The sequence below is a fragment of the Lithobates pipiens genome, unplaced genomic scaffold (genome assembly GCF_037356315.1).
Source record: "Lithobates pipiens isolate NorthernLeopardFrog02 unplaced genomic scaffold, aLitPip1_a1.2 Scaffold_22, whole genome shotgun sequence".
Classification (NCBI taxonomy): Eukaryota; Metazoa; Chordata; class Amphibia; order Anura; family Ranidae; genus Lithobates; species Lithobates pipiens.
Window position 1 is genome coordinate 147,988,530 of NW_027507784.1, and position 16,372 is coordinate 148,004,901.

Here is a 16,372-nt window from a genome sequence, read left to right on the forward strand (position 1 = left end):
CCCCGTGGTTTGCTGGGGTTTAGGAACTGGCTTTGTAACCCTTTCCTGACTGATACGTCAATTACTTTATTTCTCATCTATTCTTGAATTTCTTTAGATCTCAGCATGACGTTTTGTTTTTGAGATCTTTTAGCGTGCTTCACTTTGTCAGACAGCTTCCATCTAAGTGAATAAAATTTAATGGAATAGTGCAGCCAAAGTTTCTTTCTTCTGTGGATTACAGGCGTGAAGTTCGTTCTGCACTTCTGTGACCGGTTTTCAGCAGAGACAGTGACTAGTGCACGAAATGACATACGGTACATAGTTTTGTGCAATAGGGCCACCCTGCCACAGTATATATGCGGTGGGCGGTCCTTAAGTGGTTAAAGAGTAATTCCACTTATGAGGAAAAAACAAGCAACCTCCACTGGATGACAAATGTACATTGCAGGGATTTTAACAAACTTTGTTGTAGAGTCATACCTGTTTCTCCTCTGAAGGAATAACTGTTTGTACTTTTATGTCTTTTGGATACAGATTGTGTACGAGAGTGATATTTTCATTATTGATCAGCTGATGCACTTGCATTGTCCTAATGAGGAAAACTGCAGGGCCTGAATTTCCTTCGAAGTAATTAACAGTTTGGAAGTATGTCACCAAAAAAATCTTTTTTTTGCTGCAGATAATGCCTAGAGTATGACTTGTATATTAGTACAGACCTCTAGGGAAATCAGTGAGCCACTCACACAAGCAGTCTGGGGGTGTTCCGTACACTAACTTTGGACAGAAGACCTCCAGGTTGCCATATTGCACTGAATTTTAAGGAAAACTATAGAGGTTGCAGATTGAAAAGGAAAGGTCATTTTTAGGAACATCCAATTACAATATGGCTTGTCTAGCAATTGTGTATGCTATACTTGCTATTTTCTTTCCCATTAAAGTGGAGTTACCCTTTAAGTATGACATGACCATCAGCAAAGTAATAGATTTTTTTAAACATCTTCATTTCTGTTCATTTCGGCACAAACAAATGGCTGGTATAAGGAGCTTGAATATGCATATTTAAAGAGGAAGTCCAGGATTGATCTAAAACTGCTCCCAAACCCTTTCTAAATCCTATTCCAACTACCCTGTAAAAGGTAAATACATATACTTACCTATTCTGAGGGTGCTACGGTCCTGTCACATGATCTCCCCAGCGGCTGGCTTCACAAGAAAGGGGAGATCACCAACAATGGCTTCAATGCCTGTGAGGTGACATCACCCATAGACTTACCAAGGAGCATCCGTTGTCAGCTGTTGTGTCTCTCCCCAGCCGACTGCTGGAAACCGATCATGTAGCGACCTCAGAATAGGCAAGTATAAATGCTTTATTTTACTGGATAGGTATAATAGGATTAGAAAGCGGATGGGAGCAGTTTTAGATTTAGTCAGATTGATCCTGCAGTTGACTGACGTCTCTCAGCTGGTCAATGGAAACATTCTGGCTAATATTGGGATCCACCCAGTGGCTTGGACTGGCAGCTGGCTCAGTCTTTCAGCAAGCTGCTCCCTCTCCTGCCCAGTCTTAAGCCTGGTGAACATGATGAGAATATTGGAGGAATGATCGCCTGTTTTTTTTTTTTTTTTGCATGCTAGTCTCATATCGAAAACAAATAGGTTACTAGCGTTACAAAAATTCTCATAAGACAGAATACAGCTTCCCACGATTATTTAATGTATTGTATTCATTTGTTTCCAATCATGTGCAGTCTTGATTAGCTCTCGAATAGCGATGTACCAACGATCAAATTATCGTACGATCGCTCCAAAAGCGGTATTTTTTGCCCAATTTTCTCATCGTGTGCACTAGAAATTAGAGGCAGCAGGAGGCCGATGCTGCATCCATCTAGGCAAGTATGAATGTTTATTTTTCAATTCTCATACTTTGCTTTTAGGCATTGTATTTCATTCTACTTAAACTATAATCATAAAATCTATTTTCACATAGTAATTTAATTAACTTCACACCCTTTCCCATAGAAACAGACTGATATTTATATACCTCCATATGTTTCATAACTTTGTCCCATGTTGCCTGCTTTTCCTCAGGACTGTAACCCGGGATTGAAAGAATGTTGTGAATATAATTAAAGATTTCATGCTATAGCAAAAAAAAAAAAAAAAAAAAAAGTTAATATACAAGATGAAATAGTTGGGTGGCAGACACTAAAAATAATTACAAATATAAATTTAAAGGGGTTTTCCAGTTTCAACAAGATGGTGTCCATTGTATCTTGAAGCGTAACAGCAAAAGTTCTAAGCAAAAAGTTAATTTCCATAGATTTGCAAGGTGTGCCATAGCCATAGGTTTCCAGGCCACAGTGCTATGATGGTAATAAAACCTTTCTTGTTGAAAGTAAAAATATAATTAAAAAGGTAGAACATTTTTTAATGTATCATGAAACTAATTTCACTTAGAATATTTGGAAAAAAACAAGGCAACTTAGAGCATTTGATGGAAGACCAAAAAAATTTTCCATTAACCCAAAAAGCAAACATTTATTATATTGCATCCTGTCAATTTTTTTAGGGGTTCTATCTTTTATTTTCACCTGGTGATCCGGCCAGTAAGTGTGTTGTTTTTCAACAAACAAGCGCTCCTGCAAATGTATCAGTTAAAGAGTGTTGACATAAATCATTTAACGCTGCCAGGTTTGTTTACAATGATCAACTTGTATTTATTTCTGTAAAACCTTTATCTCAAAGGGAATAAACACTGTTATCCTAACTGCTTGTGTAACTGCAGTGTGAGCTGGTATTTGGCTTCAATTTGTTAGAGTGTCTAAATCTGCTAGTCCATCTAACACTACTCCTCCCCCAGACTGACAATGCTGCTGTCTGCTGTGCCCCCATTACACCGTCATCCAGAGTGGGTGCACTCTAATACAGAAGGGTGGTGTTACTGGCCAGATCATCAGCGGGAAAACAAAGAGGGAAAAGCATAAAAAAAGAAAGAAAAAAAAACACTAATGCAGCCACCACCAGATCACAATATATTACATTTATGGTTTGGGGTTTAATAGGGCTTTATTTTTAATCACCAAGAAAATGTTGACTGCAGCTTGAACTTTTCGAATATAATTTATATAAATAGGCACAAAGAAAGAAAAGTTTACTTTTTCTATGGGAAAACCACAAAATCTCTATAACTGATTAAAAAAAAAAAGAAGGCGTCAGAGAGCTTGTCAATTTATAAGCAGCAAAATTTTCTCAGCACTGGTTTGCAAGCTAGTGGAAGAAACCTACTTTCCAGTTTTAAAATATAAATAAAAACCTAGATCTCAGTTGCAAACGTGTATACACGAGGAAAACAGAGACCACTCTTAAGATGCTTCTACAAGTGAAATCCTACCAAGCTCTAGAAGACTGCCAACACTGATGGCATAGCTAAAAATGTACTTACTTTAGTATTTTCTATATATGTTTTAAAGTAGTTGTAAACCATAACTGAATGGCATCTACTTTGTTAGAGTAGTGTGTAGAATATATAACTACCATGTTTTTATGGTAGTTTCACCTTTTTTTCATCCATCGTTGCTGTTGCTGATCTTCTGCAGCCTCCTGGTGGATACTTCCTAGCCTAATTTTTACATTTTTGTGTACTGTGTGCTCAAAACAACCATTTGTAGCTTCCACTAGAAACCGTACCACAGGATGACAATGCAGGAGCAAAATTGGTAAACAAGGACAAGGAGTGTTATCATCCTGTAACAGGAAGTGCCTAGACAACAACTTTCATAGTAGAATCGCTAAGCTATTTGGTTAAAGCTGCAGACTAAAAATTGAAAATATTGATTTTTGAAAATATTATTAACATTTTAAGGATTATATGAGATTTTGCTGATTGGCTATATATACTGTATACATTAAAGCGTAACTAAAGGCAAAACTTTTTTTGGTTTTTGTTTTGACTAGAGTGGAGAGGGATTAGAACACCTGTGAGTATTTACTGCTGTCTGTGCCCCCATTAGGGAGATTCTCTCTCTCTATTTGTCCTGTTCACCCTTATTACCAAAACTGAAAGTAAAAGAAAATCTTTTCCCATTGGAGTAAAAGTAAAGAGTAAAAGAAAAGTAAAAGAAAATTGTTTTTCCCATTGGAGAGAAATCCTCCAATGGGAACAATAGTTCTAGTGACATCCCAGGATTCCCTCCTTTTGGAGGAATTTCCTCTCACTTCCTCTTTAGTCTATGGAAGAAAGTGAAGCGAAATCTCACCAATGGGAAAAACAAACTGAGAAGGGTTATAACCCTCCATTGTCCTATCCAAAATGACAAAAAAAAAACTTTGCCTTTAGTTCTACTTTAATATCTAAACTCTCACAGACTGAAGTTCATCCAAACATGCAGAGCCATCTTCATAGTAGTGGTTGGTTTTCACGTGAACCTGCTAACATAGGTACAAAAAGAGGCTTGTTTGATTTAGATTTTGGAAACAGTTGTTAAATTAGGTCCCTTGCCATCAAGCAAAGCTAAGGGCTTTTTCAAACGTGTGGCAAAGAGGTGGTAAAAGCAGAAAGTTCAGTCACAGTCTACCCCCTCCCCAATGTCCACCTGAACAAGTAGATGCAGCTGCGGCATGTATGAACCAGATCTATTTATAACATAGTTTTTACCACAACTTTCTCCAATGATTTGTTCATGTTTCCAAGAAAAATGGAAGAAAGCTATTGGAATCTTTATAAATATGCCCTAAAATGCTGGGAAATATATGTAATTAATCAATAGTAGACCTTTGGAGGACTTGTCCAAGGAAAACATTGGATTACTGTTATCAATTCAGAACCAGCATCTGATAATTCCAAGTTCCAAAGAGAAGTCTAACAGATCCATAGTCTGAACAGGATAATAAATGCACTACAGAAACAAATGCATACCTGTGCAGACTAGGAATTTACAATTCAGCAAAAAAACAAAAAAAAACTATCACAGACATTGTTACATATTGCTTGTTCTCACAAGACTTGCAAGGCACAACACTGAAACTTGCCTGTGCCATAACCTGAGATTAAAGTGGAGATTCACCCAAAAGTGGAAGCTGTGCTTTTAGTCCTCCTCCCCCTCCTCTGCCTCATTTGGCAGGTCATTTTTTGGGGGTGAGGGAGCAGGTACCTAGTTTTGGCAGGTACCCGCTCCCACTTCCGCTCAGATTACCTAGGCGATCTGAACGGTTCTCCTCTCCCCCTTCCTTCCCTGCAGTCTTCGGGGGAAATGTCACAGGTCCCAGAAGACTGCTGGACCATTCACAAAGTGCAGCGCTGTTCGTGCATGAGCAGTGGGCAGCCCGGTATGAAGATGCAAGCAGCACACAGTTAAGACGTCGGCGCTGGAAACCCGAAGGCTAGTGAAGAACTAGCCCACGTGAGGGCGTTGCTGGATCCCCAGACAGGTAAGTGTCCTGTTATTATAAGGCCGCGTACACACGGGCGGACTGTTCGCCCAACCTTGTCCGCTGAACAGTGTTTGGGCGGACAGTCCGCTCGTGTGTGGGGCTTCAGCGGACAGTTTCAGCGGACAGTTGGACGAACAAGGTCTTACGGAAATTCCGGACTGTTCGCTCGTGTGTAGGCTTGTTCGGCCAACTAAGTCTCGCGCATGCTCAGAAAGGATTTCCACGTCGGAAGGTTGCATTGCAGTGTATTGGACGTCGAAATTTTCGATCCGTCGTGCGTGCCGAAACGTCATCGCGCACGGTTTCAGCAAACTGTTCGTCCGTCGTGTGTGGCCATGTCCGTCCATGCTAAGTTTGAGCGGACTGTTTGCCGAAACTGTTGGACGGACAAAGTTGGGCGAACAGTCCGCGCGTGTGTACGCGGCCTAAGTCAGCATCTGTAGCTGCTGACTAACATTTTTTTTCTCTCAGAGTGGAGAACCACTCTCATTAGGATATACTGATGTTCTTTGAGCACCAGCATATCTTAATGGATTGATTTAAGTGTGTAAGAAATACATCAGGACAGGTATTCATTTGGTCTCAAGAGGACCAGAGCAGGTAAGGATCTTTTTCTCTGTTACTACAAAGAAGGGTCAGATTCAGGCAATTTTAATAGAAAACCTTTTAAATGAGCATGAAAAATGCCTATTATGCCGCATACACACGATCGTAAATTCAGCCAGCAAAAGACCGATGAGAGCTTTTTGTCGGAAAATGCGATCGTGTGTATGCTCCATTGGACTTTTTTTGGCCAGCAAAAGATTGAGAGCATGTTATCAATTTTTCGGACGGAAAAAGTTCCTATCCGAAAATGCGTTTGTGTGTATGCAATTCCGACGCGAAAAAACTCACGCATGCTCAGATTCAACTACGAGACAGAAGCTATTAGCTACTGGCTATTGAACTTCCTTTTTCTAGTCTCGTCGTACGTCACCGCTTTCTTGATGGTTGGAATTTGGTGTGACCGTGTGTATGCAAGACAGGTTGAGTGAGATCCCATCGGGAAAACCATCAGAGCTTTTTCCGACCAAAATTCCGATCGCGTGTACGCGGCATTAGTCAAAAAGTAATCAACAGTCAGGAAAAGAATGTATGTGATACCTTTCTTATTGGGTCTTGTAAATAGCAGTCTATAATTTTGTCATATAGGTGCTTCCTCTCGTACATAAACTCACAGATCTGATAGCTGCACATAGAATAAAAGAAGTACATTGTTAAATGTTTTGACATGGTCTTCAACTGTTATTTAAAAAAAAAAAAAAAATATTATAATTATATATATATATATATATATATATATACACATATACACACACACACACACATATATATATATTATATCTATATCTATATATATATATATATATATATATATATATATATATATATATATATATATATATATATTTATTTTTTTCGTGGATAAGTCTTAATGAACACATTTTGTCCATTTAAAATCTAACTGGGAACCAATTGATTACCCCATTATGTTTATTTTCACACACATGCGTGTTCCTATATAAATGTTCGATCATATTACTGCACATTTGTGCATGTATCCTAAAATGTCGGTTTAAGCGTAAACATTATTAAGTGGTTCTGAATAGCTTAACAGAATCTAAGCCAGGGAATACGTTTTGGATCTAGTACATATGCACATGTTGGCTTTTCATATGTGCTGTACTGGTTGGTTCTTTAGAGAATAGTAACCACAGGAACAGCGTGATAGACAATAATAATGAATGTGGCATGTTATATGCGCTTTCCTCTGTGACCATCAAAGCATTACGGTTTGTATGGAAGCTGTGCCACAAATACTACTGAGTTCTGTTTTGTGTTAATCTTCACTTTTAGGTTTCCGAACAAAGTAATCCTCAGAGCACAAATGTCCATGAAAAAAATTCCTACGATTGTATCTACGCATTGGTATCTAACCATGTTACACTGCAATGAAATACTTCAGTACTTCACCTGCCTAGAGGTCAGATTACAGTTTCTGTACGCATAAAAAATCTTTAATATAATGGGAGAAATAGTGCAAGCAGAGATGAAATCCTTTAACATATGCTTTTCTTGTATATGTAAGTTCTCCACCTTTACTTGTGTTGCTGCAATGTGCTTGTAGAGTGTTAAGAGGAACAGAACTGCAGTAAAAAAAAAGGTTATGTAAAATGTGCATAACCTAAGTGGGCAAGTTTACATATCTGAAGTGGGTTAACTGAGGAGGAAACTATCTGAATAAAAAACATTTAACCTAACTATATAAGGAATATTAGTATACCAAGAACATTCATATAAATACATGGAGAATAGTCTTACAACTGAGCTCGTTCTGCAAGCTGGATCAGTCTGTTTTCCTCAAACTGGACTACTCCTCCAGCCTGGAGCAGCTCTAAAAGAACCTGAAAGAGAAACCAACAAAACAAGGGTATCACTGCAAGCAACAGTACAGTACATCAAGTTAAAACCAGAGTGCACATGATATAACTCTCTATATATATGGTCTTGTGCAAAAGTTTTAGGCAGGTGTAAAAAAAAAAAAAAAAAAGCTGTAAATTAAGAATGCTTTCAGAAATAGAAGTGTTTGTTTATTTTTATTAATTAACAAATGGAAAGCAAAGGAGCAGAAGAGAAATCCAAATCAAATCAATATTTGGTGTGACCATCTTTTGCCCTCAAAACGGCATCAATTGTTCTAGATACTTATACAGTTTTTGAAGGAAGTCAGCAAGTAGGTTGTTCTAAACATCTTGGAGAACTAACCACTGATCTTCTGTGGCAGTAGGCTGCCTCAAATCCTTCTGTTTCTTCATGTAATCCCGGACAGACTTGATGCCCAGATCAGAAATTTGTGGGTGTCAAACCATCACTTCCAGGAATCCCTGTTCTTCTTTAAGCTGCAGATAGTCCTTAATGTAATTTGCTGTATGTTAGGGGTTGTTGTCCTGTTGCAGAATAAATTTGGGGCCACTCACACGCCTTCCTAATCATATTGCATGATGGATAAGTATTTGTCTGTATTTCTCACCATGGAAGACACCATTGATCCCTACCAAATCTCCAACTCCATTAGCCTCAAACTTGCAAAGAACCTCCACCATGCTTCACTGTTGCCTGCAGGCACTCATTCTACTGATCTCCAGTCCTTTGGCTAACAAACTGTCTCCTGCTACAGCCAGATATTTCAAATTTGGACTCATCACTTCAAAACACCTGCTGCCATTTTTCCGCACCCCAGTTCCTATGTTTTCATGCATAGTTGAGCCGTTTAGCCTTGATTCAGTGTCAGAGGTATTGCTTTTGGGCCACAATTCTTCCCTGAAAACCACTTCTGGCCAGACTTCTCCGGACAGTAGATGGCTGTACAGTACCTGAATCCCGCTGGTTTCTGCCAGTTATGTGCTGATGGCACTGCTGGACATCTTCCGGTGTCAAAGGAAAGTAAACATGATGTGTCTTTCATCTGCTGCATTAAGTTTCCTTGTCCGACCACCATGTCAACGGTCCATCACACCAAATATTGATTTGATTTAGATTTTTCTTCTGTTCACTCACTTTGCATTTTGTAAATTTATATAAAAAAAAAAACAAATAAAATATATATTTTTGAAAGCATTCTTAAATTACAGCATTTTTTCACACCTCTCCTAAACGTCTTCTCAGTGCTGTATATCTTATATTTCGCTGACAGAGTAGCCAAGAAGCCCCTGGGCAAGACCAATATTTGGGCCACCTATTGAACTGCTGGCGCAACAAAAATATTTATACACTTTGTTTTTTACAGACTCATACAGCTTCAAACGTGTGACAGCTAGATAGGAGTGAGCAGTATCAAATTCTTTGTCACAGTAGGAGGTGTCCTTGCATCCATCTGACCAATATAACAAAAAAATGGACCCCTGAGTACCAGAGGGCCCTTGGGCAGCCACACAGTTTACAAAAATGGTATGTCCACCACTGACACTTTATTCATTAAAAAAGAGCTGGCTCAGATGTATGACAGCCCTTACTGGCCCTTTGAAAATCACTGTGTGGGATGACTTTTCAGAGGGTGGTTGACAGAGTTGAGAGTTGATAGATTACCTCTTTACCACCTGTTTTACTCTTCAAAAGGCCCAACCATGGTGTTGCAGGCATTGTACAAGCAATAGGAGAACGTATGCAAAATAAAATTGCCTTTATGCAGCCCAATGAGGACCAATCTTGTGGTGTGGCATAATGCCAGGGCTAAATATCGTTCTCCTCTGACCCTTTCATCACATAGACCCCTCTGGGGTAATCCCTCATCTACAGCACATAGTACAAGAAACAAATGCTCCTGCGCTCAGAAGATTGCTTTGGGTTAACCTGAAAAGTGGGGGGACTCTTCGCAAACCACACCACTGCATTGGCTTTGCGGGCACTCTTAAAAGGTCAAGGAGAACCCAGGCATATTCTAAAAGGAAATAAGGACAGAGGGTGCAGCAACCTTGTGCATTACCTTTGTAACTTAGAATATATTTATTATATAAGTATTATACTCACAAACACAATGGTAAAATCAAGCACGAAATTTGAAAAATCCATCCAAGGCCATGTCCTACAAGGATCCGCTGGCCAGTAGAACCAGAGTGGAATGATATAACTCTGAAGAGGAGGGTCACCGTCGAAACGTGTCAACTCATTTTGGACTTTTATCATCCAACTCTGGTTCTACTGGCCAGCGAATCCTTGTATGACGGGGCCATGGATGGACTTTTTAAATTTTATGCTTGATTTTACCATTGTGTTTGTAAGTATAATACTTATATAATAAATATATTCTATTTTACAAAGGTAATGCACAAGGCTGCTGGGCCCTCTTATTTCCTTTTACAGTACATGGTCCCTGATCCAGCGGGCGTTACAAACAGTAGTTAATTGAAAAAATAAATAGATTAATATATTTAATTAAAAGGGAAGGAACTGGGACAGTTCAGCTGGGGAGGAATGGCCTAGATCAGTGATGGTGAACCTTGGCATCCCAGATGTTTTGGAACTACATTTCCCATCATGCTCATGCACTCTGCAGTGTAGTTGGGCATTATGGGAAATGTAGTTCCAAATCATCTGGGTTGCCAAGGTTTGCCATCGCTGACCTAGATGATGCTGGACATCTTTCACCCAGGAAATGAGGAAGAATCTGACTTGCTGTAGCCTGTAATCGATACTGTGAGATGTTCACAGTGTGCATACTAACCATTTTCAGTACAGCTTTAAATTATATTTCCCATCTCAGTTTAAATTGCAACATATATAGGATGATAACACTGGAGTGCACAGATTTACCTGCATACCCAGCACTGTCACCCTGTCATGAATGCTTCAGGACTAGGGATGAGCCGAACACCCCCGGTTCGGTTCACACCAGAACTTTCGAACGGACCCCAAATTCGTACGAACGTAGAACCCCATTGACGTCTATGGGACTCGAACGTTCGAAATTAAAAGTGCTAATTTTAACGGCTAATATGCAAGATACTGTCCTAAAAAGGGTTTGGGGACCTGGCTCCTGCCCCAGGGGACATGGGTCAATGCCTAAAATGTTTTTAAAAATGGCCGTTTTGGCGGGAGCACTGATTTTAATGACGATTAAAGTGGAAAAAAAAGTGAAATATTCCTTTAAATATATTGCCTGGGGGGTGTCTGTAGTATGCCTGTGAAGTGCCACGTGTTTCCCGTGTTTAGAACAGTCCCTGCACAAAATGACATTTAACGGAAATAACGTCATTTAAAGCTGCTTGCGGTTTTAATGTTATATCTGGTTCCTGCAATATGGTTGAAAATCATTGAGAAAAATGGCATGGGTAGCCCTCCCTGCCCATTACCAGCCCCTTTGGGTCTTGTACGCATATTAAGGGGAACCCCGTACCCATATTTTAAAAAGGAAATGCGTGTGGCCCCCAGGCCCTATATACTCAGAACAGCAGTATACAGGCGGTGCAAACAAGACAGGGACTGTGTAGGTTTGTTGTGTTAAGTTGAATCTGTTTGTAATTTTCAACTGGTACATTTTTAAAGTGTAGCTCCAGTCAAAAAAACTATTTTTAAGCTTTTTGGAAAACATAGGGAAGGGTTATCACCGCTGTATAATTTGTTTTGTCGTACATCTTTTTTCATCTCACTTGCTGTTGTCTCCTTCCGTTTGCAAGTAGGAGATGTTTGTAAGTTGGATGTTTAAAAGTAGGGGCCTGCCTTATATGCTCTGCAGAAATGGCGGAACAAGGTGTTGGTTTTGCCACAACATTGTAAGCCCTGAAAGTGACTCTTGGTGGGCGCTGGAGCGCCTTGCTGTGAATGATTATATCAAGAATTGTAATTACATGCCATTGTTGAACAGTGGTAGAAAAATTGACCTTTGGTGGTTGTGGTGCTGGTGCCACAACACTATAAGTCCTCACAGTTACTCTGGGTGGGCACAGCAACGGGCCCTCCTGTGAAATATTATTTTAAGAATTGTAATTACATGTCCCTGTTAAACAGGGGCAGAAAAATTGGGCCTTAGGCACTGGTGCTGGTGCCACCACACTGCAACCTCTCCCATATACTCTAGTTTTATTGCAGGAATTAGCCCTGCTGCAAAGCATTGCATCAAAAATTGTAATTAAACGCCCCTGTTAAACAAAAATTGGGCTGATGGCATCACCCAGAGCCAGAAATGTTCTTCCAAGATATCAGCGGAGGAGGAAGAGGATAGACAATCAACATAACAGGACAGTCACTCAGCATCAGCATAGGCAGTCTTGAAGGGATGTGATATTTCAAAAAAAATTATTCGGTTACATCAGCTTCAGGTGCTTGGTAGCTGTGGGTGATCCAAGACTGATTCATCTTGATGAAGGTCAGTCGATCAACTGATTCGGTGGACAGGCGCACCCTGTGATCGGTAACAAAGCCACCAGCAGCACTGAAGGTGCATTCCGAAAGAACGCTGGATGCAGGACAGGCCAGTAGCTCAATTGCATACTGTGCAAGCTCTGGCCAGTGATCCATCCTCAAGCCCCAGTAAGCCAGAGGATTTTCGGTGGGAAAGGTGTCCAAGTCTGACCTTGCCCCTAGGTATTCCTGCACCATGTAAATCAGACGCTGGCGATGGTTGCTGGAACCGATCATACCTTGGGGCTGCGGACTAAAAAATTGTCTGAAAGCATCAGTCAGACGGCCACCTTCTCCACCGCTCCTTCTGACCGATGCCTCAGCAACACGTTGTCCAGGACCAGGAGTTTGTAACCTCCCAGTCTCTGGGAACGCGTTGCACAGACCTTTCTGCAAGGCCTCCCGGAGATGTCTCATCCTCTGCTCCCTCTGCAATGGCAAGATAAGGTTGGCAACCTTACCCTTGTACCGTGGATCAAGGAGAGTGGCCAGCCAGTAATGGTCCCTCTCCTTGATCCGAAGAATACGAGGATCCTTCCGCAGGCTTTGCAGGATCAGGGAGGCCATGCAGCGTAGGTTAGCTGAGCCATTCGGTCCGGAGTCCTCTGGGTCACTAAGGACAACATGATCCGCAGCTACCTCCTCCCAGCCACGTACAAGTCCACGTGTTTCTTGGGACTGTAAATCATCCCTACAAGACTGCTGCTGCTGTTGCTGATGCTGAGTGCCAGCCTCCACCTCCATGCTGACACAATCATCCTCCTCCTCCTCTTCCTCCTCCTCTTCCTGTGTGATGGGTGGCACAGCAGGAACACTGTCTGGATAAAGGGGGCCTTGAGAGGCAAGGAAGTCCTCCTCTTCCTGCCTCTGTTCTGCCTCAAGTGCCCTGTCCATTATTCCACACAGCGTATGCTCCAAGAGGTGGACAAGAGGTACAGTGTCACTGATGCATGCACTGTCACTGCTCACCATCCTTGTGGCCTCCTCAAACGGTGACAGGACAGTGCATGCATCCCTGATCATGCCCCACTGGCGTGGTGAGAAAAAACCGAGCTCCCCTGACCCTGTCCTGGTGCCGTAGGCGCACAGGTACTCATTGATGGCCCTCTGCTGTGTGTGCAGCCGCTGCAGCATGGCCAACGTTGAGTTCCACCTGGTGGGCATGTCACATATAAGGCGGTTCTTGGGTAGGTTCAACTCCTTTTGGAGCTCAGCCAGCCGAGCACAGGCATTAAATGATCGGCGGAAATGCACACAGACTTTCCTGGCCTGCTTAAGGACATCCTGTAAGCCAGGGTACCTGCCCCACCAGGTTAAGGACGTGAGCTACACAGGGCACATGGGTCAGTTGTCCCTGTCGGAGGGCGGAGAGGAGGTTGGTGCCATTGTCGCAAACCACCATTCCTGGCTTAAGCTGGCGTGGCGTCAACCACCTCTCGGCCTGCCCCTGCAGAGCTGACAAAACATCCGCCCCAGTGTGGCTCCTGTCCCCCAAACAAACCAGCGCAAGCACGGCATGGCATCGTTTTGCCTGCGTACTTGCGTAGCCCCTGGAACGCCTACAGAGCACCGCTGGTTCTGAGGACAGAGCACTGGAAGAGGCCATGGAGGAAGAAGAAGAGGAGGGGGTGGAGGAGAGAGGTGTGTCACAACCAATAGTAGCATTTTGGAGGCGTGGTGGCGGAACAACCTCCAACACTACTGCACCTTGTCCTGCATCCTTCCCAGCTGCCAGAAGAGTGACCCAATGGGCCGTGAAAGACAGGTAACGTCCCTGTCCATGCCTGCTGGACCATGAGTCAGCGGTAATATGCACCTTACCGCTGACCGCCCTGTCCAGCGAGGCAAGGACATTGCCTTCCACATGCCGGTAGAGAGCCGGAATCGCCTTCCGTGAGAAAAAGTGGCGTTTGGGGACCTGCCTCTGAGGAACCGCACATTGTACAAACTCACGGAAGGGGGCCGAGTCTACCAACTGAAAAGGCAGCAGTTGAAGTGCTAGCAATTTAGCCAAGCTAGCATTCAACCGCTGGGCATGTGGATGGCTGGGAGTGAACTTCTTTCGCTGGTCCAGCAGCTGGGGCAGGGACATTTGCCTGCTATAATCGGACGTGGGTGTACTGCTAGCAGAGTGCCCGGAAGCACTTGGCTGTGACACACCTAATTCTACACCTTCATTCCTCTCAGAGCAGGTTTCAGAGAGGACTGAAGGTCTAGCAGGGTTGGAGATGCCAGCTGATGAGGAGCAAGGAGAGGTCCGCTTAGTTCTTTGGTGTGGGTCTTTGAGGTACGCTTGCCAACGAGCTGCATGGCAGGTCAACATATGTCTGGTCAAGCATGTGGTGCCCAAGCGGCTGATGTTTTGGCCACACGAGATACGCTTGAGACATATGTTGCAAATAGCAGCGGTGCGATCTGATGCACTCGTCTCAAAAAAGGCCCACACCAAAGAACTTTTAGAATAACGTGCAGAGGCAGCGCCCTGCACAGGCGGAGCTCTGCGGTGTGATTCAGTCGGTGTGCTGCCCCTAAGCTGGCCCCCGGAGGGCATCCTGCCTCGTTGGACATGCGCCACCTCCTCCTCCTCCCTCCTACCAGGCACCCACGTGGAGTCAGTGCCCTCATCATCCCCTCCCTCTTCATCGCTGTAGCAAACCTGGCAATATGCTGCAGCTTGTGGAACATGACTGCCAGATTGCTGTCCTTCTTGAGCATCCCCTCTCTCTGCATTCACGCTACTGCCTTCCTCTAGCTGAGTGTCATCATCAGAGGCTACAAAACACTGGGCATCCTCCTGGAGCATGTACCCAACACTGTGCTCAAAGAGTTCAGGAGACTCCTCAGGAGGACGTGGTGGGTCTAGGGAAGGAGTCACTGATGATGACATTGAGACGAGGGAAGACGATGCGTTGGCAGCTGCTTTGCTAGTACCCTGAGACTGGGTGAGAGAGGATGAGGAGGATGAAGAGGGCTTGGTCATCCACTCTACCAAGTCATTGGCATGTTGCGGTTCAACATGTCCAGCTGCCAAAAAGAAGGACAAGCATGTCCCATGGCCACGTGCTGATGACAATGCACCACGTCCACGACCAGCACTGTTGTCTCTAGACACAAAGCCTGCTTGCCCTCTTTTATCGGCTCGCGCCTGTCTGCCTCTCCTTGCTGGCCTTCCAGACATGGTAATGGCCTGAAGGGAGTTGGGTAAAACAGCAGTTGGGTAGTGTATATTGTGCTGGAGGCACACAACACCCACTAACTCCTGCAGATGCCTTTATTATAGAACACCAGAGATAAAGGGGTATACTGTAATGGAGTCACACAATACCCACTAAGCCCTGCAGATGGCTCTATTAGAGAACAGCAATAAAGGGTAGATACAGGTGTATATTGTGCTGGAGGCACAAAACACCCACTAACTCCTGCAGATGCCTTTATTATAGAACACCAGAGATAAAGGGGTATATACAGATGTATACTGTGCTGTGCTGGAGGCACACACAACTTCCAATAACTCCTGCAGATGGCAAGTGGGCTCAAATAGAGAAGAGCTATGTAGGTGGATATAGCGGTGTGTACTGGGTACAGAGCACGCAGACAGCACACACAAGCTCCTAACACTACTGACTGCAAGCTCTATTATAAAAGATAGATCACTAGCTATAGAGGTGAGGTGAATATAGCGGTGTATACTGCGGTCAGGGCACGCAGACAACAACCACTACACAACAGCAAGATCGAAAATCGGCCGATAACGATCGGTGTGTACTGTGTTGAAGGTACACAGAACACCCACTAACTGCTTCAGACGCCAACACACTACACAAGGCCGCCGCGCTGGCGGCCTTATATAGTGTGGGGCGTGTACTACACAGCCTGAGCTATGACTGGACACAGGCATCCTGCCTGTGGCCAATCATGGCTCTCCTCGCTGCTGGCGCTGTGATTGGCCAAGCATGAGCCAGCAATGCACTGCGATGAAGCAGTGCATTGTGGGCCGTGAGCGCCACACATATTTGTCGCGAAC

At 43.2% G+C, this 16,372-nt stretch overlaps 1 protein-coding gene across 3 annotated transcripts in view; it reads right to left on the bottom strand.

Annotated features, from left to right (window-relative positions):
* The window catches only part of VPS8 (VPS8 subunit of CORVET complex), a 350,033-nt gene that overhangs the window by 176,165 nt on the left and 157,496 nt on the right, over positions 1–16,372 (bottom strand). The window contains exons 31-34 of one of the 3 annotated variants that reach the window (XM_077448450.1): positions 7,774–7,856; positions 6,556–6,640; positions 4,345–4,407; positions 2,024–2,122 (exon numbers count right to left, since the gene is read on the bottom strand). In XM_077448450.1, the coding sequence (XP_077304576.1) occupies positions 2,024–2,122; positions 4,345–4,407; positions 6,556–6,640; positions 7,774–7,856 (330 nt within the window). Of the gene's footprint in view, positions 1–2,023; positions 2,123–4,344; positions 4,411–6,555; positions 6,641–7,773; positions 7,857–16,372 lie in introns of all 3 variants that reach the window. The other 2 variants (XM_077448449.1, XM_077448451.1) reach the window with 2 other exon arrangements.